This window comes from Acomys minous (genome assembly GCF_964271855.1).
Source record: "Acomys minous genome assembly, chromosome: 4".
Taxonomy (NCBI): domain Eukaryota; kingdom Metazoa; phylum Chordata; class Mammalia; order Rodentia; family Muridae; genus Acomys; species Acomys minous.
The window spans coordinates 32,500,072-32,527,705 of record NC_140486.1 but is presented as its reverse complement, the minus strand read 5'-3'; the positions used below and the strand labels follow the sequence as shown (position 1 = coordinate 32,527,705).

The window sequence follows — 27,634 nt, the reverse complement described above, 5'->3', positions numbered from 1 at the left end:
CTACATAGTTGGGGTTCCCCCCCCCCCCTTACACCACTCCCTTTCCTATCACAGGGCTGCTAAAACCCTTGGAACGTCCTAAATCACAGGTGCGCTGACTGGCCTCAGCTAGATAAGGCTGCCGGCATTTCCCACATCTGCATCAGCCACATTTGGTTATTCCAGTGACAGAAACCCATAACACCTGGCCCGGGAATCTGGAGTGTGTGCGGGAAGCTGGGCCAGTTGGATGACAGGCGCAAAGTGAGCCAGAGTGAGCAAGGAAGCTGAAAGCCTGCAACGGAAGCAGCGGAGGAACAATGGTGTGACACTCTGAGAGTTAAGGTATCAAGAGTGGCCTGCCGGTTCCCTTCCTGCCCTTCACGAGGATCGACTCTTGGAGTCTCCCAGTAATCCTGATTTGTAAGCAAGCCGGTTTCAACCGGCTACTGTTTCTGGCCACCAAAGGATTTAGACTGCAGTGCTATAGGGTTAATCCAAGGAAGCCCAAACTAGGAGCCAGTCAACCCAGCAGCTTGGTGGTGCTTCGCACCCTTCCGTGTACCCCTGCAGCACGCACGATCATTCCATGCTACTGGGCTCTCAGGCTCATCTGATGCCAGCAGGCTTTGGTCCTGCCTGCCTTGAACTTGAATTCACTTTCTACTCCTGATCACTTGGGAACCCTGTTGCCCTTGGGATAAATCTATTTTGTTTAGGTGACAACAGCTCTGCCACTTACACCTGCAAAGGCTTAAAACTAAAACGTGGTGACCCTGGTGAGACGAAAAATACACAAGGAGCCCTGCCCAGTACGCGGAAGGAGCCGCAGAGCCCATAAAACTGTTCCCACTGAAATCGGATGAGATCAGATACTTTGCCTTCCATTCATATTTACTATGTGTCCAATCTTGCATGATACAAAGCAAGTTCTTCTAGCTGGCCTGGAAATATAGCTCCATGTTTTCTCGAACATCCCAGTTACCCAAGTCAGAGGACTGTTGCATAGATTACCAGTGTGTTGCTGCAGTGAAAAGTCAGGAGCGGTCTTGGTTTCCGGGAGAGGGGTGGCTGTGTGGCATTCACGTGCCTCTGAGGCTAAGCCTCATCGGAAAGAAACAAGAACGTCTGCTTCAGTTCCTGCCTCCAGGTTTTTACCTTTAGGTTTTGCTTTGGCTTCCCTCAACAGACTGTGATAGATAAGGCAAATAAACTCTTTCCTCCTTAAAATTATTTTTGACCAGGTCTTTATCACATCATAGAAAGCAAGCTAGTAGGACATCTTTCTTACAAAACACCTTTTCCTACCCGGAGATTCTGAGTGTGAGATGTGATGGGTGGAGCCCTAGCCGGTCCCTTCAGATCAGAGACCCCCCCAAAAGTGACCAGTTAGTCTTTCTTCCTCTCTCCTGTAAAAGTGCTAGTCACTGTGTAGGAACTCCAGGCAGAACTTGGGAAGGGCAGGGAAGTGTGGCTACTCTTTAGTCTTCTTCTCCACCTGGGAAACTCTACTCTGTTCTCCGTGAGTGGACACAGTGTGAAAGCAGGGAGAATAGACCCCTTTTGCAACTAGACCTCCCTAAGACTCAGAAAGCACATTGTTTTCCTGAGATCTAGGCAAGGATCTTTCTTGACCTAAAGCCTTCAGTAGCTCCAAGCCCGTGACTCCATGTCTAAGGCTCATCCTGTCAAGGGATCTTCCTTGATCCTGATACAGTGTCATTCTCTCCCTGGTAGTGACTAATGCATCCTTGCTTTTCCCATTTTTGGTCTACAAGGCTTCACCAAATGGCCTGCCTAACACCCATCCAGCTCCTGCCCTCCTGTCTTTGTTTTTATATATTTCTTTTTAGTCTCTGGAGTTACAGTTCCTTGATTTGGGTAGAAGGGCTGTCCCTCTTCTTTCCTGTAAACTATGATTTCTGGGGCATCTTTCTATGCAGGAGGTGGGGCTGTGTGTAGAATGGTGTGTGTGTGTGTGTGTGTGTGTGTGTGTGTGAGAGAGAGAGAGAGAGAGAGAGAGAGAGAGAGAGAGAGAGAGAGAGAGAGAGAATGTTAGGGGTGGTGGTGAGAACTAGAATCTCTGTTCTCAAATTAAGTCCTAATTAACTTTGTTGTAAAATAAGAAAACCAAATGTGACAGGTTTGTAAATTACTCCTTCACTTTTGTTTGGCAGCTCAGCTCCTGTACCTAAAGGAAAATCATCCAAAACCAAGACTGTCTGTGAGAGCTAGCACTTGAGTGCTAGCAACTGCCTGCCACCTGCCCCATGGCCCACAGATTCATACTTGTGGACCAGAGAGGCCTGAAGGAGAACCAAGCAAAATGTAGGTAAAGCAAGAAACACAGACTACTCTCTTTTATCATCCTAATGCAAACTTAGTTCTCGGCCACAGTTGAAACATCCTCTAAGTATCCAGGGCCGAGTCACGTCCTGCTTAGCCTGAGGAAAGCTTAACAATCATATTCTCATCAACGATGGTTTAGGGATGAGTACATGACCTCACTGGAGTCAAGCAGTGATCAAGAAAGGCTTCTTTCTTTCTAAGAGACTGACAGGAAGACAGAACACTCTGCCTGGGTGCTGATGCCTCTGGATGTCTGCTCCACAACTGCCTTAAGCACAGACCAATCAGCTTAGTTCAGAGTTGTGGGCGAAGGGACTATCTTTTGTTTCTTACTTAGAGTCTTTAGTGACTGAATAGGCACAGGATGACTTTTTAAAAACTTAGCATATTTTGCAACCGCTCCCCCCCCCCATTTTCATTTGAAACAAAGACTTTTCATTGATGAAGAAAGGAATTAGACTGGTGACTGCCCCCAAATTTGGTCACTTCCCCTTGGTGGGGAGTCTCACCAGCACACAGAGAAAGGGGAAGCAGGCTATCTGAATGAGATCTGATAGGCTGCGGGTCATATTGTGGAGGAGGAGGTCCTCTTCTGTCAGAGGTCTAGGGGAGGGGAATAGGGCTGAAGAGGGAGGGAGGGTAGGAACAGGAAGATACAAGCCAGGGGATAACAATTGGGATGTAATCTGGATAGATTATAATAAATTAAAATTTTTAAAAAGGAGTTAGAGAGACCATTCAGCTTATTTTTAATTATTTATTTAATCTATACAATGCACATTAGCTCACATTATATATGGTTGTGAGGCACCATGTGGTTGCTGGGAATTGAACTCAGCACCTCTGGAAGAGCAGTCAGTGCTTCTTAACCACTGAGCCATCTCTCCAGCCTCATGAGACCATTCAGTTTTTAAAGGGCTGGTCAAAACAAGTGGACCAGAATTTTAGATATCCAGGCCTCAACGAAATGCTAGGTGGGCACGGTGATATGCCTACAAGTCCAGCCTTGGGAAGCAGAGACAGATTTATGGAGCAAACAGGCTAGTCAGAAAACTAATCTGTGAGCTCTGTCGTTAAATACAAGAACCTGCCTCAGACAATGGTGGGGAAAGTGATGGTGGAAGATTCTCAACATCAGTGCCAGGCCTCAGATGCATGTCCACAAATGTGTACATAAACTGTTACATGCATGTAGGCCCACAGAACATGCGAACATGCATATGCCATAGGGAGGAAAAGTGGAGGGAGGGACGGGGGTAGAAGGAGAAGAGTCAGGTCTTTTTTGATTCTTTTGTCATCAATAATAAAGTATAGAAAGCTAGTCCAACTCAGGATTAGGAAATTCCAGTTTAAACATTTATTTACATAGTACAAATCAATGTTGCACATTGCTCACATTTCTCCATGCATACAGCATGTGCTGGAGAAGGATCCAGTTACAGGAAATAAATGTAAAGTTGTGGTCTAAACATTCTCCTCTTCTAACTTACTCACAAGGCCCCCGGGACCAGAAGAAGGACGCTGTTTGGAAATAATTAAGTAGAAAGTTGAGACCCTTTGTCAATACACAGTGGTGACATGTGTTGGACCTTATGACTGTCTACCAGAATCTGACGCTCCATCTTTCCCTCTTGGCCTTAGAGCCCTAAGCCCAACTTTGGCATTCCAGTCCTTTAGTTGTCAGACGCACATCACAGAGTACCCAGACATCATGAAAATGAGGCCAAACACAAATCTTCCAGACACCACTGCAGCAATGCCCTAAGCACACCCCTGTCCCCAGGCTACTGAGGAGTCCAGGGCCTGAGTGTGGAGTTTAACAGGGGTTGAGCCATCACTGTGACATAGACTTTGCCTCATTAAAAACTGGAGAAACAACTGAGCTTCCTTCGTCTGCCTCTCTGAAAGAAAAGCATGACCAAAGAAAGGAACGGCTTGGCCCTAATTGTCTGGGGAGTTTATGATGTGTTCTCTGAAGCAGCAGAGTGCAGACGCTGTGAACTCTGTCCATCACATGCCAAGGATTTTGGAAAATTACCTTCGTGCTGTGGTTTGAATGTATCTTCAAGTTTAATCCCCAACAGAGTCGGGCCGAGAGGTGGATCTTAAGTGGGTTGTGACCTAGGGATGGGGGAATGGCTGCGGGAATGGATTTCTTCAGGAATGGATTCACGAGACAAGGCTGAGTCTGGTCCTTTCCCTCTCCCTCACAAGATGTTTTCCACCATGGAATGACGCGACAAGAAGTTCCTCACAAGATGCATGCCCCCCACCCCACCCTTGGAGGACTTCTTAGACTCAATAAATATAGGCAAACAAATTTTTTTTTTGTTGTTTAGAAACCACCTTAGCTTGTGGCATTAGATCAGCAACATATGGCAGACTACGGCACTTTGGGGGTTTTACCTGAATCTAAAACGGAAGCATTTCATAATCTAAAATGCCAAATGAGCGGTGATATCCAACATGCTTAGAACAGCATCCAGTGTGTAGTAGATACTGTATGTGTTATAATGTTACCTGCCACTTACAGCATTCTGTAAGACATAGCAGTATTTTTGCACTCCTAATTAAACAAAGGGAAAATTCTGTTGGGTTTGTGGTAGACGGAAGAATAGTTCATCAAGGATGTCTGAGCCCGGCAATCTATGGGCATGTTAGGTGACATGGTGAATGGCAATTGAGATCGTAGGCAGCAGGGAGTAGGGTTGAAGGGGGTGGGGATGTCCTTGAAAGCTTTAAGGTAGTGAGGCTATCTGCTCTTCCAGAACCCAGTCTCTTACAGAGGTGGCAGGCAGGGTCCACACTGAATGGCAGGTTCAGACTGTTCCGATGGACTATCAGCAAGGCTTCACTGAGGTCTCACTCATACTTACCTGGACGGAAAGTGATGCTGGAAGTAGCTGTGTCTGCTACAAACTCATGTTTGTAGGATTAAGGTGTATGCACCACCATACAACATGCCATCCTGCATGGAAAGGCTTGACTACACAGGTGGTCAGGCCTCAGTCCAGAGTCAGAGAAGACCACATCCCTGGACTGGAACCTGCATAGGCATGAGTGTTTATCTGTGCAGCATGTTCGTCATCACCTGAAAGACCCATTTTCCCAATTTATCTACCTTCATTCTAGGAGACAATATACTAGGGGGCCAATATAAAATAGTATTGCAAATTGATGACCTCTTAACTGAATTCAGCCTTAGGCATATATATATACTTTAAATTGCATTGATTTTTTAACCTGCAAAAACAGCATTGATTGTCCTATAAAAGTTTAGACCAGGGAAGGTCAGTGGTGCTGAATAGCTTTAATCTCAGCACACAGGAGGCATGGGCAGGAGGTTATCCGTGAGCTCCCGGCCAGCCTGGTCTACAGAGCTAGTTACAGGACCGCCAAGGCTATACAGAGAAACCCTGTGTTGAAAAACATACAAATAGTCAAACAAAAGTTTAGACCAGGATCTTCAGAATGGCTCAGTGTATATAAAGATATCTTCCGGCAAGGCTGAGGTCCTGTGCTTAGTTCCTGAGACCCACATGGTGAAGGAAAGAATCAGTTTCCGTACAAGTGGTCCTCTGATCTCCACATATTTACTGTGTATTCTGTGTGTATGTGTGTGCCTCTGCAAATAAAGGAAGGAAGGAAGGAAGGAAATAAATAAATCTGGTACTATAGTCAGAGCTAGAGTAAATTCTCAGAAGCCACCACTGCCACCGCTGCTGCCCAAAATTTGATCCTACTTCATCCATTAGTCTCAATAGCATTACCAGGAGCCATCCATGGTTTTCTTACTTCTGTGTGTACATGTGTGTTCTTACGTGCACGTCTGCGAGTGTGGGTGTGCGCGAGTGGCGCTCAGAGAACCACCTCACTTATTAGTCCTCACCTTGGACTCCGAGAGGTGTTTTCCTTGTCCAAAGCTGTGTGTATCAGGCTAGCTAGCCTGCGGGTTCCTCTCCTTCTTTCTGATCCAGCAGAAAGAGTTCTACAGCCACAGGTAAGCGGCACTGAGTATCCAGCTTTGCGTGGATTCTGGGCCTGCAAACCCATGTTTTGCATCTCAGAGAGCCATCTCCCCAATCCAGTTTTTTTTTTTTTTTTGGTGTGTTTTTTTCTGAGACAGGGTTCCCCTTGTCACCCTGGCTGTCCTCTAACTCAGAGATCACCACTGCTTGGCCAGTTTTGTTATTTCTCTAAAGTAACAAAAGGACAGGACTCAGGATTCTATACTGTGCAGTGGGCGCGGTGGGGTCAGGTGTTCTAAATTCCCTGTGCCAGCTGGTGATGATAGCTTATGTGGGAGGTTGCTTTTGCCCGATCCCAGGTGAGCAGCCCAGAGCACACAGACCAGTTTCCCAAACAAAGCCCTCACTGGCTGCTCCAAACCGACCACAGTGCTGAGGCTGAGGCCCCATTCCCTGCTTTCCTTAGGATTTGTTTACAGAACTAAAGTGGAATCCGTGGCTGAGCCCTGCCTAATAGTCAGCTTTCAGGGCTTCACTTTGTTTTCTTCCCCTCCCCTAAGTTAACTGAAAGAAAACAGCATTTATGACGCACAGGGCTGCAGGAACAGTGAATAAAATGGCTGTGGTTAGTGGCACAAACAATCATAAATGGCTTTGCCTGTCTTGTTTCTTTTTCAGAGGAGAGGGACTGGACTGACCAGTAATTATCATTAAACGGGCTGTTTCATCCTGGTCTCAAACAGCTCTATTCATTCAGGTCACTCGCAGGGCCTTGGGCTGCAACCACGTTAAGTCAGGGTCAGAGCCAGTGTGAATGGAAAAGGCCAGCCTTTTCACTCCGCATGTGTTAATGACCTGGGCTGAACATCAATGGCAAGTTTCCATAAAAAAGCCATCTGAGAATCTAAGCTAGAAATAACTGGTTCTATATAGAGCCTATTGCCCTGTTTTGAATATTCGGCATTCAATGGGACCGCAGCTGTAAACAGCTCTTCATTCGAATTTCTCCATGAAGTTAATTTGCACTCTGCCAGCACTGGAGGCTTTTTTTTTTTTTTTTTTTGCATATGTTCAGGACAAGCTGATATGAGCAGGCCTGAAATGAATAATGTTTAGTAAAATCAATAAACCCTATTATTAGTCACTAAGGGGACTGATTTTATGTCTATAAAAGTAAAACAATTAGAAGCGTATTAATGGCAGATTCATCATAGTAATATAATGGAGCCAAGTATGCTTGTCTTTGGGGAATCTTTAATTCACCATTCGGTGCTGAATATAGACCCAGGCAGAGAAATGGCGCACACAGTGTCAACGAGGTCTGGCCTTTGGCAATTCATGACCTGGTAAAGGGGAGAAACATTTCATTTTTGTGATCACTGTAAACCCGTCATGAAAAACACTCTAGTAAAAGCCTAGGTCGGAGGAAGGCTGTTCGAATGGCCTGTGGGTTCAGGCCTCTCTTCATATTTATCAGCATACCACCCGCCCCCTTCACTGCAAAGGAAGAGTTAAGTATAGTCGAATGCACCTATTTATAATCTTTTTAGCCTCCTAAATCAGAAGCCTGATATGCAAAAAATGTGGAATTTTACAACCGAAAGATTGGATTCACGTCTATTGTTTGAAAAAAACGTGCCAAACTGAAAGTTGGAAAATCTTCAGGAACCCACAATATCGCCCAGCTCTCAGCAGGAACGAAAGCGGACCTGCACTCTGCTCTAGGGTTTTGGCAGTTATGAGGTTGGTCAGGGAGTGGAGGCGCAGGAAATCCACCAACAGACACCAGAAAGCACTGTTTGAACAGAGAAAGCACATGTGTGCTTTTTAACTACAGAAGAGGCACCAAGTCTTAAGAAAAGAAGAAAAAAATGGGGAGCTTGGAAACATGACAAAAACTACGTGAGTGGTAGTCAAAGGAAAAACAATCTGAGAATTAAGTGACGGACCTCTCTCTCCTGTGCATGGACTAGACTTGCAAGCCAATGGTAGATTTGCCAAAGCAGAGGGAATATTACTCAGCAGTGAAAAAAACCTATCTGTGAAGCAACAGGCGTGCTAAACCAATGTATCCAATCCCAACCAAGTCTACCCACTCAACCACTTGCATAGTGATTGGAGGAAAGTCATGGAGGGTAGAGCACGGAATGAGATGGTAAAGCCAAGGAAGCTCAAGGGCTGTGGCATGCAGCTCAGTGACAGGTCATTTGCCTGGCATGCATAGAGTCCTGGGTTCGAGCCCCAAGACCAAAAGCAAACAAACCACAAAAACAGCCCATCCCAAACAAAGCAAACCCCCAGTGGAGGACACTGAACTGGCGTTTCCATCTCACCTTAATGCTTCGTTCCCACAAGTTTACACGAACCCTCTTCTCGTCAATTTAGTGGCATCTTCCCAGACTAAGTAGCCTTCCAAACTCCCACACATACTCGACATATCCCCTTTCATCCATCAGTTTTTTCATAGCATTTATTAGACAACCTACTATGTGCATGTATTTCACCGTATGTGTGCACTAATAGGAAATACAAGCCCTGGGCGTATGGGAATTTCTGTTATGTTCATTGCAATAACAACTAGCTGACATTTTATATGTTCTAGCTACCGTCCACATGACACAAAACGTATGTTTAAGCCAGGCATTGTGATACGTGCTTTTAATATGAGCATTTGGGAGGAGGATGAAGGAGGATCTCTGTGAGCTCCAGCACAGTTAGGACTACATAATGAGATCCTGTTTAAAAATACAAAATAAACAAACAAGCAACAAAAGAGGAGCTGAAGAGATGGCTTAGCGGTTAGGAGCACTGACTTCTATTACAGAAGACAAGGGTTCAATTCCCAGCACCCACATGGCAGCTCACAACTGTCTGTAGCTCTAAGACCTGATACCCTCACACAGACACAGACACACATGCAGAGAAAACACCAGTGCACGTAAAATAAAAATAAAAATAATTAAAACAAGACAAAACACAAAAAAACAAAAAGCAAGAAAAGACTTACACGTTTAACATACTATTCCATCCGTGTCTATCAATTTGGGTGCTATGTGTCCATGTCTAGAGTAAATGTACTGTAATTATGGACATATTCACAAAAGTGAACACAGTGTTTGATTGTTATACCAGTGTATCATGTATGAAAAGTTAGTTTCTGTGTATTGTTACCTTACATACTTATAGTATGAAAAAAATGCTTCTCTGAAAGTTAGACTCACTCCCAGCCAAAGAGAAGTAACATCAGACACACAAGAAACCATTGTTTAAAAAAAAAAAAACAAAACCTTTTAATTCTGATTGCCAAATTATTTAAGGCAGGTATAAAAAAGGAAAGCATTCAATATACATTTTACATAAAATAAACTAGATTACAGCATAAAACAAGTAACCAGGCAATGGCGGTAAAATCCTTCTCTTCTAAAACTGGATAATTGTAAACATTAAAGGAAAAAGAAAAAAAAAACTGCAGGGCTATTCAAGTAACAGAGCGATCACAGATGTCTCTGGTATGCAGGCTATTGGGTTATCTGCCATTCAAGATCATCAAAAAATGACACCTCATTATTCACAGATGCTCATTATTTCCCCATCTTAATTTTTACATTATATATACAACACAGTTTTTGTGGTTCTGGCAACCCCATGCCTTCCAAAAGTATTTATTTCCACAATAAACAAGTACAAACAGTGACTACGGGAACATTTTACACTGATGCGTCTTTAACAGGAGCCACCAATTAGACATCTAAATTGTACCAAGTGTCGTCATCACAGTCCGCCTTTCTGAGGGGTTTTATGGGGGAGAGAGATGAAGGATATGCAAGGTTCAGGCACACTGAGACAGAACATTATTTATTTACAATTGAAAAGGAAAAGTATGTAAGCAGCCCGTTGTGGCTAACACTTTCAACATGACAAATACAGTTTTTATTTCCTTTACTGAGTGGTTTGCAACTTGGCAGCAGACCCTGTGTGTGCGAGCCTGGTTACTGTTACAAAAAAGTAAAGAATATATATATATGTATGTATATATATATATATATGTATATATACAGATATGTATACGTATATATATATATAAAACAGAAGTTTAATTACAGCAACATTTGTTACTCTGTGATAAAATCTGTAATTTACAAAATGAAATGACTGGTTTTTGCCTGCCATTAAGGCATTTCAAATTAACACCATGGAACTGATGTCTATCTATACAAAGCGCTTCCCCATGTGATCCAGTCACATGACACCGGACACTTCCGATCCTGTTATTCTCTGCAAAAGAAAAGCACACCTTAGCATCAGGTTCTGTGAACAATCAGGAACATGTAAAGATAGCGACACTGAAAGGTTGGTTTTTTTTTTTTTTTTTGGTAGGTAGTTCTATTTCATTTGTGGAATTCCCCAGGGAAATGAAGAAACACAAAGCAAGGAGCTACATTTTCACAGAGTGTTAATTCTATGTTGATAATCTTTTTTTTTTTTAATTTATTTTTCTTCTTAGGACAGCTTGCAGGAAAACTTAAAACACAAGGCAACAAATGTCACCTTTAGCATTTCGAGATGACGGGATTTGTGTCCTGGTATTTTATGGTATAGGGCAAAGGCTAGAACTTAGGATCTTGGGCACGCACGCTGGTCAAGGGTTAAACAACCAAGCTACAGCCCCAGCCCCATGAATACTGTTAACAAAGTCGTAAGGCTGACCTTTTCTAAACCTAAGGACATTACCTGTATCTTAATAGTTTTTTTAAAAACCAATCATTTCCTTACTGATGTACAACATCACATTTCTAGAATAAGGCTCATGGAATTTACATCCCACATAAAACATCCTGCCATGACAGGTTCATGCATTACAGTAAAGTCAAGCATAAGGCAGCGAGCGTTGCCTCTGTGGAGCCTGTGTCCTCTTCCTTGCTCCCTTTAGCACATCTCTGCCAGAAAACTAATTCCTGGTATAGGGTTATTTACCTTCTCTGTGCAGGAAACATTCCTGATGCAGACGCCTGGGCAGCCACCTGCTGAGAGGCAACGAGGGCAGCAGAGGTCAAGCCTAGTGGGAGGAAAATGACGGGTTTCCATGACATTGGAAGAAGAGTGGACAACAGCTTAGCTGGAAAGGGCAAAGAGGCAGTAGGCGTGGTTTGTCCTTTCTTAAGCACACACACGAAATGTTTCATGTGGCAAGGGAAGACTACACACCACTCGGTGTCACCAATATCTATTCCTTTATTGAACATTTGGTGCCTTTCTTAATAACTATTGGAAGATATGGCCTTCCGCTTCACTGGCTCTGTATGGTGCTAAGAGGTTTGCATGTATTCCTGAATAGAAAGATCAAGAGAAATAAAAGATAAGAGCAGCTGAGATTGTGGTGCACGCCATTTATCCCAGCACTTGGGAGGCAGAGGCAGGTGGATCTCTGTGAGTTTGAGGCCAGCCTGGTCTACAAAGTGAGTTGCAGGACAGTCAGGACTATTACACAGAGAAATTCTGTCTCAAAACAAAAACAAAACAAAACAACAAAAACAAAAACAAAACAAAACAAAACAAAAAGATATGAGCTAGCAATAGGAAGCAGAAGTCATAGTGAATTGGAGAGGTTACATGCTATTTTGCTTAGAAAACTTTTATAATGACTTTTGTCACTCTACTATTTTCTCCAGTGACTTAAACATGATGAATCTTATAAAGTACAGGGGATAAATCAATTAAATTTAAAAAACAACACCCCCCAAAAAAACCCCTGCACTTTTAAAAGTCTAAACCGACTTTTAAAAAGTCATGATTCATAAGACAAAAGGGAGAGCTGAACAGCCTCAAATAAAGAACTCGAGTCCCATTAAAATGATTCAGAGAAACAGATGGTGGAGTGAGTGCATGCCAGTATTCCAGAGGTAGGGCTCAGGGCCAGCCTCAGATCTTTCTAGACTAATGCTATACAAGAAAGAAAAAGGGAGAAACAAAATAGTCCCAGGGAAAACACAGTAAACAAAGCAAACAGGGAAGATTATTCTCCCTTCCCGTGATTTTTATTTGCATAAATTTTTTCCAGAGATAATTTGAGACATTACAGCAACATTAAAAAAAAATCACAATAGACTTATTCTGCTCACGTCTGTCATGTGTTAGAAACGGAACTCATTTCCCTTCCAAGCTCTGCTCTATCATCTATCTATATCATCTATCTATCAATTTATCTATTTCCCCCACCCTTAAAGATCCTTTGTGGAGGCCCAGATTCCCATTGATTGCATTTGGACTCAAGTGCTTATGAGGTGGTAATTAAAGTAAAATGAGGACCTGAGGGTTAATGTTCTTATAGGAATAGATTGCAGAAGCCTTGCTTCCCTGCCATGCCCTGTGAACGAATAGTAGGAGGGGCCTCCCCCATGCTACTAAAAAAGTTCTCACCAGGAGTGGCCCAGTATAATCCAAACCAGGCTCTCTAGCTACAACTTTTCCAACTGAACTGTGACAAAGTAGAGACAGCTGCCTACCCCTAGTGAGGTAACATAGAAGGGACAGGTAAGATGTAAGTGCCTAGTACATTGTGAATGAGCTGTCTCTCCTCATCTTCAGTGAATGTGTCACATCCATGAAAGGATGAGAAGTACCCTTCGGTTGGGTTATGAAATGTCAGACCTGATCACACTAGTTATTTGCATGGCAAAAGGACAATTTAAAAGAACTGGAGATATCAGAGCAAATGATTTCACCAAAGCCACCTACCATGGCTCTGTTTTCATTACTTTTTCCCTGAAGCAGCTATCTGATCTTCTGATCATTATATTTGGTGCCCCAGACACTGGCTACCACCCTCAGTCTGTGTGATAACATCTCCCAGTGACAATTATTAAGTGGTAGCCACTTCTTGTCTCAGTAGAATACAAACAGCCTTAGTTCTATCTCTCGGGAATACTAAGAAATAAGTGTTAGGAATCTTCCCTACAGCTAGTGTTAGTCCAAGTTCAATGTCTTTATTTTAAAATAGAGACAGGCAGTCATAGCAACTGTTTGCCAAGTCAGAATGGCACCGACGGGATGAGATGCTGACCTTGAAAAGGGTCATATTGACCAGGGATGAGAGGGTAGCCCATGCCAACATGGGTGTGGTGGTGTGTGTGCAGATGCCGCTGGCCAAAGGGGGAGTGGCGATCCCGGTCCCTCTCCGCCTCCCGTTCCCTTTCTGTCGACGCCTTCTCCACCGGCTGAAAAGGAAAATGCCCTCCTTTAATATACTGACATACAAACACCAGACATAACAAAGCATCTTTCCCTCAATAGCCACGCTATTTCATGCAGGTCACTGAGTAGCTAAAGGGACTTAAAACCCCATACCAATGGAAAATAGTTTCAAAAGACATGCATTTTTTTAAAAAAAAGAACTAGGCTAACAGTAAAGAACCTCCTAGAGTAAGCCAAATGGCACCAGTGTTTTCTGCAAATATTTGCCAAAAATTTTCTCAAGACTAATTACTCAAAACTGTTGTTTAGAAACCATTTGGTGTCTCTCAGAAATAGTTTTTATAAATACATTTTTTGTTTGTTTGTTTTTTTGTTTGTTTGAGATAGGGTTTCTCTGTGTAACAGCTCTGCATGTCCTGGAACTAGCTCTGTAGTCCAGGCTGGCCTCGAACTCAAGGAGATCTGCCTGCCTTTGCCTCCCAATTGCTGGAATTAAAGGTGTGCGTCAGCACTGCTGGCCTATATATGAGTTTTAAAAGAAGTTTTTGAGACTATTTTTAAAGGTTGTTTTTTTAACTTTTTTTTTTTTGAAATTTTATGTACATTCATGGTTTTGCTAGCACATATGTTTATGTAAGGGTGCCATACAGGGATCTGAAGTTACCGACGGTTGTGAGCTGCCAGGTGGGTGCTGGGAATTGAACCCAGGTCCTCTGGAAGATTAACTACTGAGACACAGCTTCAGCCCCGAGGTTAAGTTTTCTAATTATACTTTTATTTATGCTTTGTGGAGGGAATTTATCTCATAATTTAAAGAAAAAAAGTATTCATTGTAATCGGGTATGGGGGCACACACTTCTAGTCCTACAACTCTGGAGGCAGAAGTAGGCCATGTCTGAGTTCAAGGCCAGCCTGGTCTACAGAGTGAGACCCAGGACAGTCAGGACTACACAGAGAAACCCTGCCTCAAAGAGTAAAAACAAAAAAGTATTCACTGTGTTTGTTCCTACAAAAATGCACACCCAAATTCACAATAATATACAATGCTTCTTTACACTGCACACATATTTTAATCACTTTATACTTTCTGACTGTATTCATGAGCTCCACTTTTGTGATTTAGCTAGTCTGAATCAAAAATGTTATGAAGGAATCTGGCATACTAAAGCCATTAAGACGTGTTTTATCCCCCATTGTTTCTAAACAGTGCTGGGTAGGAACTTTTCCATATCGATTTCCTTGTAGTAGATTCTTGGAGGTAATCTGGGGATGACTGGAGATACCAGGATGAATGTAGCTTTATAGGCAAACACTGTGTCATCCTTTGATAAAGGGGACTCGGTTATCTTCAGATTTTGTACCACAAAGTGGATCAGGAACCAATTCCCTGGATATTCAAGGAGACGCGGACCCACAGCCCAGTCTTCATTTCTGAGTGGTCATCACAAATTCCATCTCATCCACATCAGAGAGGGGTTAAGGACCGTGCGTCTCAAATACGTGTCTCCCTCTTAGAAGCTAGCTCTCCTTTCTTGTTCCGGCACTCTCACTGGAAAAAAGTCAGTGTATGTGCTGAATGAGGAATTACGGTAAGGTATCAGACTATGCATGGGTCACCTTTCCCAGTTACTCTGTAGTGGTTGTGTTAGCCCCATAGACACTGTTATAATCATCTCATCCTTTTTCTTTTCCAACCAGGAGCCATTGCTTTTCTTTGGTCTCTTTATAAACAGTATTTATGACTAAACATTGTCATTTTGCTGGAAGAGCATATTTTACAAATACACATTTTTTAAAAAATATTACTTCCGTGGAATGACAGGGATAGGATAATTCGGCAAGGCCAGCAGGCAGCAGATGTGGCCTTTATTCCTTAGCCACAAGACTCAGGCTGGCATGTGAGCCCCACATTGCACAGGACTCAAACTTATGTCTGAATAAAATTAATGGTTATTGTGTGTCATGGACCCTCAGCATCTTCCCATACGAGCTTGTTGACTGTGAATATGGACCATGTGAACACCTAGGTTAACAGACGGATCTGAAACTTGGATATCTACTGTGGTTAGACTGGCACAGGGGACCAGTCTCTCTGGTCACTGGCCACTGTTACTTATGTACACATACAAGAAGCAAAGCCAAGTGTCTAGCATGGGCTTCTCTTCCCATCCAGCACTGTCGCGTAATGGTGGGCCACATTTGCTACTATCTTGAAAGGAAGCCAGTCTTTCAATTTATATATATTAAAAAAACAAAACAAAACAAAACAAACAAACAAACAAACAAAAAACCCTTTGATCTTTGAAAGTTGGTTCTGAAGAAATTACATTTTAGGTTTTGTTGTTGTTTTGAATTTGTGTCTTTGTTGTGGTTGTTTGTTTTTCAGGCTACAGATGTTATCCTGGCACATGATAGGCAAGTCCTCTACCACTGGGCTACAACCTCCATCCTTAAGCACACATTTTATAAAAGCTCAATCTGTCAAACAGGCCAAGAGTCTGCAGCCTTTTCCAATACTTCCTTTCCTAGTGTTTTAACAACAAACATTTTACACCAAAAGGAACTAGAAATATAAGTTTCTCCCTTACACATCTCCTCCTGGGTAAGCGAAGAACAGCATATTTTTTTACAACAGAAAGGCTCCCCACTCCCACAAAGGTTTGAATGGCATTTCTCCCTCCTGTGTGACTGATCACATCTTATATTTCAACATTCCATTCTTTATGTATCGGAATAGAACAGCATCCTGAAATCCCAGCTGGGTTCCAAAACCATTTCTCTTTCAAGACTGTTCTGTTGCTTGTCCCCCTTTCCCCCCCAAACATGGCCTTTTAACCACTAACAAAAGGAGGCTTACAGCAGGGGACTTGCTGCGGTATTGGTTGGCGTGATGTTGGAGCAGGTCCAGGGCTTTGGCTTCGCTGGCTGTTTTTGTGTTGATGCTGGGGCTGGTATTGACTTTCTCTGCCTCCTCTCTCCCAGACATCTTCCCATAAACAGGATAATGAAATCCTGGAGAGAGATAAGCCCCTGCAGATAGACAACAAATGTCACATCACATTATAGGCTACATCTTAAAAACAAAACAAAACAAAAAACCGGCTGGATTACTTGAATTTTGGGTCCAAGTCAGACACCTTAAAATAAGGGGTTACATTAAGAATGGGTTACATCATTGTTTATCGGTGTCTAAGTTCTCTGATTTTCTTCTTTGGTTAATTCATCCTGATAAACGGAGGGTATAAACAGAATTGAGCTTACAGCTACTTCATCCATTTATGTGTCCGCTTAAGTGAAAGAAACAGTAACTATAATGGTTATGACAGTAAGTGCTTAGAATATTTCCACAGGCAGTAAAGTATCTGTCCGTCTAAACGTCTACAGTAAGCCATCAGGAAGCATGGAAGCTAAAGCCCTAGGACGCTTGACATTTTATTATAAAATATAAAAATCTCATATTAAATCAGTTTTGTCTTTGGGACTTTAAGCAGCATTAAAAACCAAGCAAAACAAACGTCATTCTCAAAGCCTCTAATTTCTCTTCAGTTGTTAATAGCTATCATCGCACACAGCCTCTTCCCTCCAATGTAGTTAGAACCCATGACACGTACCAGGGTAACTGTGCATTAAGACAGGAGAAACAGCCCGGTATGCAGGGTGGCTGGGGTCATACATCTGTGGGTAAGGATAAGCATGCAAGTACTGTATGTAGGACGGATGCTGACTCATGGGTGAGGACACAGCCACTCTGGTCCCCCGAGAGTCCTTCCAGTTCACCGGAGTCTTCCCATCATCACTCTTCAGCTTGCTTTCCTCTACCGACTGAGAATCGGGGCGCTTGGCCTCTTTGGGCTCCTCTTTGATGTTTGTTAATGACACAGGGAGGCTGGGCACACCACTCTCTTTGTTAGGAGTCTTCCTTGGACTGTCCTCTTTTAATTTCTTTTCTCTATCAAGTTCTTCTGGCTTTTGTGGATCTAGATACTTGGGCTGGTATACATAATGATGCCACGTCCTTGAATCTGGATCCTGGTTTTAAAATAAAGATCTGTCTTAAAATTTCATTGGTTACCGAACAAACCCATTAATTTACATGGCAGCACTATTTTCTGCTATCTCATTCTAAATTAGCAGGTGCGGTTCTGCCTACTCTGATAAAGCACTAATGTCTGAGGTAGGCTTTAACACGAATCCTTCCAACACAGGCTAAAACAACGCTTTTAAAGTTCAGCCAGTATCAAGGTCACGTGGCAACTGGGTTGAGGAGCCTTACATAACATCCTCAGAGATGCTTAATTCAATCTTCATTTTCCTTTTACTATCTCACACAGGTAAAGAAGATTTCAAAAACCCTACCTCAAACTAATAGTAGAAATTTTAAGTGATTACTACAGTTATTAACATCAATTAGGGGGAAAAAAAGTCTCCTGGTTTCCTAACACATTTTTTTTTCATTGACTGCAGCTGAGGCTCACTATGCTGGCTCACTTCTCATTAAAATGCTAACATCTTAATCAAAACCAAAAATATCAAATTAATGGCACATATTATGTTCTACTTATTAGAAAACAAACCCACCCATAAGCACTTCTAAATTGTCTTGTTCTGCCGCAACCCTGGCAAACAGCAACCTGATTTAGAGCTAGAGAAGGCATAGAACTGGGCGTCCAAACGCCCTTAATGACTTGGCACATTTGTGGCGTAAACCCACCCAGGGCTTCAGGTCCTGAATGAGAGTTTGAAGTTGGCCCTTGGTCCCAACTTCGGCCGGATATGCACAGACCAGTAAGAACTCTTGTTCTGACTCACTAGGGGGCAAGTGTGGGGAGTAAAGCTGGGGTGTAGGTGCCAGGGAAGACCAGAATTAATGCACACAGGGCAGCAGTGAGTCGGGGTGACAGCACTAGCATGTGTACAGTTTCATGGCGACTGCACTTGCTGTGTTCCAAGCCTGAGACCCACCACCTGCAGCTCCCGACTCCTTGTAAACCCACAGCACAAGAGTTCTACTTGGCTTCTAGGCAGAACACGAAATAGAAATCCGGGCATCTCAGACTCCTTCGTGAGGGATGTCTGGTGCTCAAACTTCCTTAATGCCGAATACGAAGTGGGAACTCAGTGATCTGGGTTTAAAAAATCTTAGAAGGTGCTGTCAAAATTTGGTAAATAAAAAGAACAAGTGTTTTAGAGACAGGATACGAAACCTCAGAGTTTGAGCAACTTTAGAGGCCCTGTAGTGGAATGCCTTCACTTTTGGCTCATGAAGAAATCAGGAGTCCTCATCAGAGTTAGGCTTAGGTACCAGACACTTGCAGGGCGCATGCCCAGAGTTCCTTTAGCTATACGCCATGACAGTGAATAATGTATACTTATAGAGTTGTATAGGAACTCCCGAGGATCTTTCAGCATATTTTTCAAGAGAAGAGGAAAACCCCCTGGTGATGGTTTCCTCCCAATGTTAAGATGTTTAGCAAGATCCAGCCCAAGACATGTGCACAACTCGGACTGCTCCCTGTCTGTTGGGACCACACTCCACAATCTTACTTGTTTAAATCTCGAGGTTGGGTCTACACCTGTCTGCTTCATAGAGTCCATGACAGACTTCATTTCTACAGCCTCCTTAATAAGCTGGTGGTTTTCCATCTGCTTAGCTTTGAAGCTGTCGGCCTGAAGCTGCTGCTGGTGACTGGAGAGAAGCTGTGATTTACCTGTCTCCTCAGTTTTATTAGGCACTGATGGCCCTAGTTTAGAATGGTTTTTGTTAGGCTCCGGGGTAGAGGGAGCTTTTGAGATTGTGGCCGATGGCATGTTTTTCTGTTTATTATCTTCCTTGGCCAGTTCTTTCAAGGGGAGTTCAGCCTTTCTTTCACAATCTCCTCGGCCACTCTGGGCCATTTTCTGCTCTGCCAGCCTCTGGTCCTCATAACACTTCTCATACTGCTGTCTGTAGGCAGGGCTGGCGGCCATCAGAGATTTCTGGTCCATATAGAGCCCGTAGGCATACTGGCCATAGTAAAGTGACTGGGCCAGGGCAGGGTGTCTTTGTGTGATGACTGACTGATGCTGAGGCTGTAGAGACGTGGGATTGTGGTCCACTTTCTTAGCCTCTAACTGCTCTGCCTTGTCTTTCTTCTCCGCATCTTCCTCTGTCTCCTTCTTGATCTTCATGCCCTGCATGCTCCCACTATTCCCAGCTGTAGGGGCACCAACCTGTCCAGGGTGCATGTAACTTGGAGAATAATAAGGCTCATAGCCATGGTAATAGGGAGAATGGGACTCTTTCAGCTGGGATGATTGTGCTGAAGTTGAAGAATGCCCTTTCACAACACCGTCTTTATTAGAAATGATATCTGATGGGGAACTGGCCTTTGACCTCATGCCCTCCGACCTGCTGTCAGAACCACCATCATCGGCAGCATCTGATATGTCTGAGTAGGCTGGGCTACTGGTCTTGGCCGCTGAATTCTCAGCCCCATTCTGGGTCAACACATGCAGGGGTGCCATGGGTGCCTGCCCATTCACCAAGGTGCTGCATTCCATCCGTGAGGCACTCCCAATAGAAGGGCTGGGCGCATTGTCCGTGAACGTGTAAACCTTATCCGCCTCAGCTTTGATGCTGGCCATGCGGCTCTCCTGAGACTCTGACAAGCCATTAGCGAGCCCTTCACTCTTACCGAGATGGTCCTTTAAAAAATGCCCAGACAAATCCTTGCCAGCCATCTTGGCGTCCTCTAGCTTCCCCAGTTTAGCATCCATTTTGGGACCTCCAGCCTCTTTCCCGTCTTTGTCCTTTAGCTTTCGCTTCTCCTTTTTCTTCTTGTCTTTGAGCGACACCAGAGCTGGGTTCACCGTGACGGGCTCCCCCATGATTGTGGGCTTTGGTTGAATAGGTTTCAATGGAGGGCTCTTTGGTGTAGCCTGGACCACAGTGGTTGTGAGAGAGGGTAGTCCAGGTATGGTCCCCGTCGTGGTGGATGTGAAGGCTGCAGTCGGTATAGCAATCAGCTGTGGGGGCGTAGGGGCTGGGGCTGGGGCGATTGGTCGGGCGCCTTTCAGTTTAGAGAGGTTTTTGTCCATTTTGCAATTGCTTGCTTTTTTCCCCTTCTCTTTATCCCCTAAACTCTTCTTGTCAATCAGTCCTTCTGCTTCCAGTTTGGGCATTTCCGCAGCTAGACTGCCGTCTGCTGCTGAACAAATGTCTAAGGTGGCCGCCATGTTGGAGATGACCGGAAGGTTGCTCAATTCACTGTTTGCGCCCTTCTTTTTGCCAGAATTCTTGCCAGTTTTGGACCCGATCATAGAACCAGGGCCATTGCTCATGAGCTCTCTCTTACCCTTGGGTGTGCCAGGGGCATTCACGGCCCCGGGGGATGCAGGTGCCTTCACCTGGTCATATGCTGACACACTTGTGCTTGGCTCGCCGCACTCGAGGGCCACATTACTCAAGGCTTCCTCACAGTCCGAGATCTTGTCCTCGCTGTCAGGCTCAAACTCGAGCTTGTTTTCTGGGTCTAAGTGTGCATGCGCCTGGTGGTACCTCAGGCCATTTATGTGCTTGTACTTTTTGTTGCAGTTTGGGTGGGGGCAATCAATTAACACTGGAGAAGAGCAGCCTTGGTCCAAGAAAGTAGTCTCTGGTTTCCCTTGAGGCGTGGTAGGGGTGCTTCTGGAGTTTGTGCGGACTCGCTTCCCCGGTTTAGTGTCCTCAGAGGTGGAGTTCAGATCCAGTTCCATCGGGGGCTTGTTCTTCCTTTTGTTGGTAGAGGAAGGGCTGGCTTTTATGTCCTCTGCAGCACAGTTTGGGGGTGTCCTTCGTCCACTGGCATTGAGGCTGCCACGCCTCCCTTTCCCATTGGCACCCCCTCTGTTTTTGCTCTGCAGCCCTCTGGACTCGGTGAAGCTGACCTCGGAGCCAGGGGCAGCCGCGGCCGACCTCGCTCTCTTCCCTCTGCCCCTGCCCCCTCGCATCTCCAGGTCACTTGTTGGTGAGTCACAAAACCTAGGGAAACAAGGAATGGGTGTAACCAAAAGCATCTCCAAAAGGATAGAGCACAGGTTAAACCACAGGGACACAAGGAAGCAAAGTGTAGCCACTACCCTGGCCGCTTGAGGTGGGGGGGTGGGGGATGGGGGGGGGTGCAGCCAAGGGAAGGACATTCTATTTTTTTCACTGCTACCACTGGATTATATTCACCCATAGAGAGTCAAAGGAATGCGGCTCAAAGAGCTGGCTTTCGATCAGTTCAAATTCCCATTTTTTTTTTTTTTAAGGAGAAGAAGAAAACAAAGGAGAGAGGGGAGAGAGAGGACAAGAGATCTGACTGACAAGAAAGCCAGCATCTGTGTTTTACTAGCTGAGGCCTGAATGGCTCATTTCTCTTTTGCCTGGTTTCAATTACAGGAAGAGTTTTATAGATTATTAATTTCTTTCTATGGTTTTCTTGCAGAAACAGGATGGGGGAGGCTGAGGAAGGAGCAAGAAAGGAAAGGCACCTACCTGGGAGGGGCCCAGTCGTGCTTGGTGCAGTCTAGTAGGGTCCCCACATACGTTTTGTTCCTCCACGTGACATTGACCACTAGGACACCTGTAGGGGAGAGTGAGGGTGAATAGGGGGGCACTTAACACCTATGACTTTATTTCCACTTCATTTATTGCTATTATTTTTAACAGCAAAGTTCTATTCTCACTTGGCTTTCAAAGCTGTGGTTTGCATCCTTCCTCTTTCTGGTTTCAGTGACCTCAAGTTACAACCCACAGGAAGTGTGTGTGTGTGTGTGTGTGTGTGTGTGTGTGTGTGTGTGTTCACTCACGAATGTGGTGCAAAGGGTGAGAGTGTGTGAGGGTGTGATCAAGATATTGCTGACAGAAGGAAATGGTTTTTGCCATGTCCTGCTGTAAAACAGTAACATTCACCTCTTAATTTTTCTATTATTACACATAATTGCTTTCGTCTGGCAGGCAGCCAACATAAACCAAGCCGGAGTTACTGGTGCCTAAGCCAGAGGATGACTGAAAGGAATCTGGTTTCCAATTCAAAAATATAAAACAATGGTGACTTTTTTTTTTTATTAAGGGGGAAAACATTTGCAGATATGTAACAAATAGGCACAGAGGGAAAAGTGGGGCCTTGAGGCAGCTGTGATTTCCTTTCCTGGATCCTCCCCTCCTTGACTGTATGAGACAGTAATCAAGTTCAGAATGGGCCCCGTTTTACTGTTTGGTCTTGTCTCAGAGGCTCTTAAAATAGCTCTCCTAAGAAAATAAGTGTGCACAATACATTTGCTCTTGGGGTTATCTTCAGTCAACTTTGCTAAGCATTTGCTACAGGGGATTAGAAGAGAACTGAAAACCCAACCCACTTGTTTCCTCCCAGCCGCCCTGCTTTTCCTCTGCTGTACTGCAGTCTGCAGACAGACACTTTAATTCAGCACCGCATCTGTGAATTACTAAACTTAAGTGCGCTTGGTATGCCAAATGTCGCTGAGAAACATCATCTGACGCCCTGCTTGTTCTCTTGAGGACAAGTGCCACTTAAAAAAAAAAATCACTTCCTTAAAGCATATTTGTAAAGAAGCAGTATTTTGTGCCATACACAAGAGTAGGGTAAATAAATGAAACATTTCCGGGAGCCTTTGTTTCTTTTACTGCTTGTCCTTCCACCCCTAGAGACCCTCCCTCCAAGTCTTTCTTGGCACTGTTTGGCATGTTGGGAAGCTCACAAAGCAACAAGACTCTTTTTTGCTGGAGAACCTTTAAATCGAAGGTAAAAATATCTGCATGGTTGGGACTCGACTACTGGGTAAGGGAAATTTTCTCTCCCCAATCTCAAAAGGCGCTTTTTAAATTGTTCCCCATATGGTCGCGGCTGCTGTTGGTTATGTGACAGCTGAATTTACTCACGGTAAACCCCACCTACTAGACTGTAGCAGTCGTCTAGCTGGGGGTGGGGGGTGGGGGTGGGGGGAGAGGGCTAGGAGGAATCCCAAAATTTGCCTCAAATCACTCTCAATTCCTCTGTGACTCCACCATGGGGGTGGGGAGTTTTTAACCATTAAGTAGGAAAAAAAAATCCCACGGCGATGAGAATCAGTGGTAATTAGGCATTCGGTCAAAAACTGCACAAGACAGAACAATCGGAAAGGATTCTTTATGAGCGCATCCCTTCAGGAAAGGGGGGCGGGGCCTGGAGGAGAGGGGCTGACTGAGCTGGCTTTCTCATCATCTGCTCTCTGGGGCACTGTGTGTGGTGTCAGAGACCTCTGCAGCTGCTTAAAATTCTTTAGCATGTCAGCTATATTTACAGTGCAGGAATGTATCTGTATTGCCAGAAGGTTACTGCATTTTAGCTTCAGAGGCAATAGGCTGAAATCACTGCGTTCCAGAGTCCCTGCTGTAGCGCAAATGTATAATTAAAATTGCTTGAAAGGAAACATGAAAGAAACAACAAACCCTCCATTCTTGCAGTAATAAAATTAAAAACAGGAAAAGTCTGCACAGACACTTAACATTTGTCTGCAGTGAAAGGCTTTTGTTACTGCTTTTCCCCTAAGGGTTTCGCGTTTCCAGCAAATGCAGGCCGCCGATTGGCCAATGCCTGCAGCGAACGTTTGCATCTGATTGGCTGGACCGATGCAGCTGGCCCGAACACAGGAAGATAGGGCAAGGAGAAAAGGTTGGGCAAGAGAAAGGATTCTCCCCAAGGCTAGAGAACTGAATCATTGCCAGAACCCCCACCAAGGCCCTGGAAGTTGGAAGCAGCCCCACCCCAGTCCCCCAACGATCCCCAGTACACAGCTGCACACAGCCAACAGGCCAAGCACGCAGTACCCCCATAGCCAAATACGCGGCCAAAAGCTAGGAGAGGGTTACTGGGCCAGAGACAAGGAAGGGCCCCAACACAGGTCATCAATCAGCTGCAACTTCCACATGAAAATAGTTCACATCTGCTACTGCCTAGAAGCCACGTGGGCCACGTTGTTGTCTGTGCTGGGAGGAGTAAAATCCTGTAAAGAAAAGCCTACTTTGAGGAAGCCTAAATAAGTCAAAATTTTCTAGAAGCATTCTGAACTTAAAATGCTCAAAACAAATGCTCCACTCCCAGGGATTTTTTTTTTTAAAGTCTTCTCAAGCAGTGATAATTAGATTCATGGGCCTGCGGTGGTCTATCTTTCCTTGTGCAAGCCTCTGCACAGTGCCACAGTAGTTAATTCAGCTTGGAATTCGCAGTGACTATAGACAGTTGCAGTTCCAAGTTGGAGGAGAGGTTAAGAAATGTTCCTCTATGAACTTGCTTATTTGTTTTTGTAAGTGGGTCCACTTTTTAGAAATCATGCCATCATGAAGGTGCAAATAAGAGGTTTAGCTCTGAAATGTGGAAATTCTTGGGAGTGGTGGCACAGACACTTATTTCCAGCAGAGGCAGAGAGGCAGGTGGATCTCTGTGAGCTGGAGGCCAGCCTGGTTTACATAGCAAGCTTCAGGCCAGCTAGGGCAACATAGTAAGAGCCTATCTCAATCAATAAATCAAGTCTATAATTTTTTTTAATTATTTTGTTGAAATTACAAATTTCAACATTATTGTAACCCAAGGCCATATAAAGCATAGAACTTACTAAAGGCATAGTGAGTGACAGGAATCAGATCGACATTCGTGCTCAGAAAGTACAGATTTGAATTTTATTATTATTATTATTATTATTATTATTATTATTATTATTATTACTACTACTACTACTACTACTACTACTACTACTACTACTACTATTTGGTTTTTTGAGACAGGGTCTCTCTGTATAGCCTTGGCAGTCCTGGACTCGCTTTGTAGATCAGGCTGGCCTTGAACTCACAGCGATCCGCCTGCCTCTGCCTCCCGAGTGCTGGAATTAAAGGCGTGCGCCACCACGCCCGGCTTCAGATTTGAATTTTAAAATGCCAGACTTAAAGTTCTGTTTCTCTCTAAAGAAGTCAGACATACACATACATTAGTTCGCAGAAGGTTTGTCTCTCTAATACACTTACTGTCCTGAATGCACACCTGTGAGCTAGAAGGCAGGGCTCTCTCTGCCAGCCGTTTTTATGTTAATAACAACAAGGACCTGTCTGGGCTTACTGCCCTTCCCTGGCCACCCAAGGGCTATTTGAAAAATACCTGAGGTATGCTACTGTTAATCCTAAGCAAACAGAAAAAAAAAATGTACGAAGATGGATTGGAAGGCTCATCCCATATGATGTTGTTCTTTGTGTTGTTGACACTTTGTCTCATAGACTGTAACACACACACACACATGCACGCACGTATGCTGTGATGTCATAAGAATTCATGTTCTATATACAGGGGGAGGTAATCCCCCTCAGGAACAGTCATAGGGGAGGGGAATAAGGGGAAAATGGGAGGGAGGGAAGAATGGGAGGATACAAGGGATGGGATAACCATTGAGATGTAACAAGAATAAATTAATAAAGGAGAAAAAAAAAAGAATTCATGTTCTACTTCCTACTTCGGTCCATCAAGCATTAGCTGTCTATTGAGCTTTTATTAAGTACCTATTTGGTGCTACTGAATCATATTTTCTTAGAAGCTCTTTCACCTCCTGTACTTAAAGAATCTGCAGTCTTACAACCAGTCTAGACATAGATCATAGTCTAGGGGTAGAAACACGGTTCTGCACATTACCTGTGCTTACAGACCGGTAATCCTAAACCTGAACTCCTATCACTGGGTACTCAAAGCAGAGGCAACCAGACACATGCATGCCAGGAATCTGGATTAGTATTATGTAAATTTAGAAACAATGATAGAAAGCCGGGTGTGGCAGTCCAAACCTGTAATCCCAGCACTCTGGAGGCAGAGGCAGGCAGATCTCTGTGAGTTCGAGGCCAGCTTGGTCTACCAAGAGAGTCCAGGACAGCCAGGCTTCTGTGTAGCAGGGAAACCCTGTCTGGAAAACCAAACCAAAACAAAGAAAGAAATGACGAGACAAAGTGAAGTCTAAAGACCTAGGTGTTAAGTGAGAAGACCAGGATGGGTAAGAGCCTCAAATATGTAAGAACTAAGAGATGAAGATGGCAAGTACTGGCACAAAGTTTCAATGCATGTGAGTGTGCACTAGAGTGCACACATACCTGTGTACACACACACACACACACACACACACACACACACACACACATCCCCTCTTCCTCTAGACTCATCAGCAGTACCTACTCTATCAGTACCTACTCATGGACTACCTAGATATTATGCAGCCATCTTGTTTTTAAAAGTGTTCCTTGTTTTACATAAAAAAAAAAATCTGTCAGTGAGTGCTCCATTTCTGCCTGCTGAAATCCTGAAGAAGTGGTCCACTCACCCACCACCCAAGGCCTTGTTTCCTGGCAGAACAGCACCATCTTGTCATTATTTCCCACCAGCCCATGGGACATGTCACACTTTAAAGCAAGCATTACAGTGTGTGTGTGTGTGTGTTTGCACACCATGTCACACATTAGGAGGTCAGGAAAAACTTTTGAGAGTCAATTCTCTCCTTCCACCATGAGGGTCTGAGAGAGCAAACTCAGGTCATGAGGTTTGGTTGCAGGCTCCTTTAGCCACTCTGCCATCTTGCTGCCCCTTACATCACACTGGACTCCCCAAAGTAGGCTTGAGTGCCTATACAGGTTCCTCAACGAGCTCCTAACAAATCAGGAGAAACTCTCGTGATAGCACCTGTCCAGCTACAGACACCATCTTACCCCCAAATGATTCTCTCTTGGGCCACAAACTAGACTGTAAGCACCTTCCACCATGATGGATGCTCACCAGCATCCGTGTCAGTCCCTTTCCTTGCTCTGTAGCTGGATTCCCTCTGCCTCCTTCTCTGGGGCTGTGATCACACTCTACTGTAGGAGAAGCCTGTAAGAACTTCTAGGATACATCTTAGGATACATGCTTTCCTTTCTGTTTGGCTGGCATAGAAAAGACTGGAGTGACCTTGAAGGCTACAAAAGTTCAAGATTGCAAAGCCTCCCACATGTGAGAACTTGAGAGTGGAAGGCTTTCCATTCACTAGGAACTCTCCGTCATTAGGGGAGGAACTCATATCATGCTTGAACATGCCTGAGAATGTGTGTCATATCCTGATAGGATGATCCTTTACCTTTCCCCTCT

At 44.2% G+C, this 27,634-nt stretch overlaps 1 protein-coding gene and 1 long non-coding RNA gene across 7 annotated transcripts in view; both read right to left on the bottom strand.

Moving 5' to 3' along the window:
- The window catches only part of LOC311595534, a 415,275-nt gene that overhangs the window by 9,598 nt on the left and 378,043 nt on the right, over nt 1-27,634 (bottom strand). The gene's annotated exons all lie outside the window — the stretch shown is intronic.
- ZNF608 (zinc finger protein 608) overlaps nt 9,920-27,634 on the bottom strand; it is a gene marked incomplete at its 3' end in the record, with an annotated part of 113,347 nt that continues 95,632 nt past the window's right edge. For 5 of the 6 annotated variants that reach the window (XM_084778238.1, XM_084778236.1, XM_084778237.1 and 2 more), the window contains 7 exons: nt 21,985-22,072; nt 19,032-21,486; nt 17,099-17,516; nt 16,345-16,517; nt 13,357-13,510; nt 11,271-11,352; nt 9,920-10,571 (listed from right to left, as the gene is read on the bottom strand). In XM_084778238.1, coding sequence (XP_084634364.1) covers nt 10,565-10,571; nt 11,271-11,352; nt 13,357-13,510; nt 16,345-16,517; nt 17,099-17,516; nt 19,032-21,486; nt 21,985-22,072 — 3,377 coding nt within the window. Of the gene's footprint in view, nt 10,572-11,266; nt 11,353-13,356; nt 13,511-16,344; nt 16,518-17,098; nt 17,517-19,031; nt 21,487-21,984; nt 22,073-27,634 lie in introns of those variants that run through there. The other variant, XM_084778239.1, reaches the window with a different exon arrangement.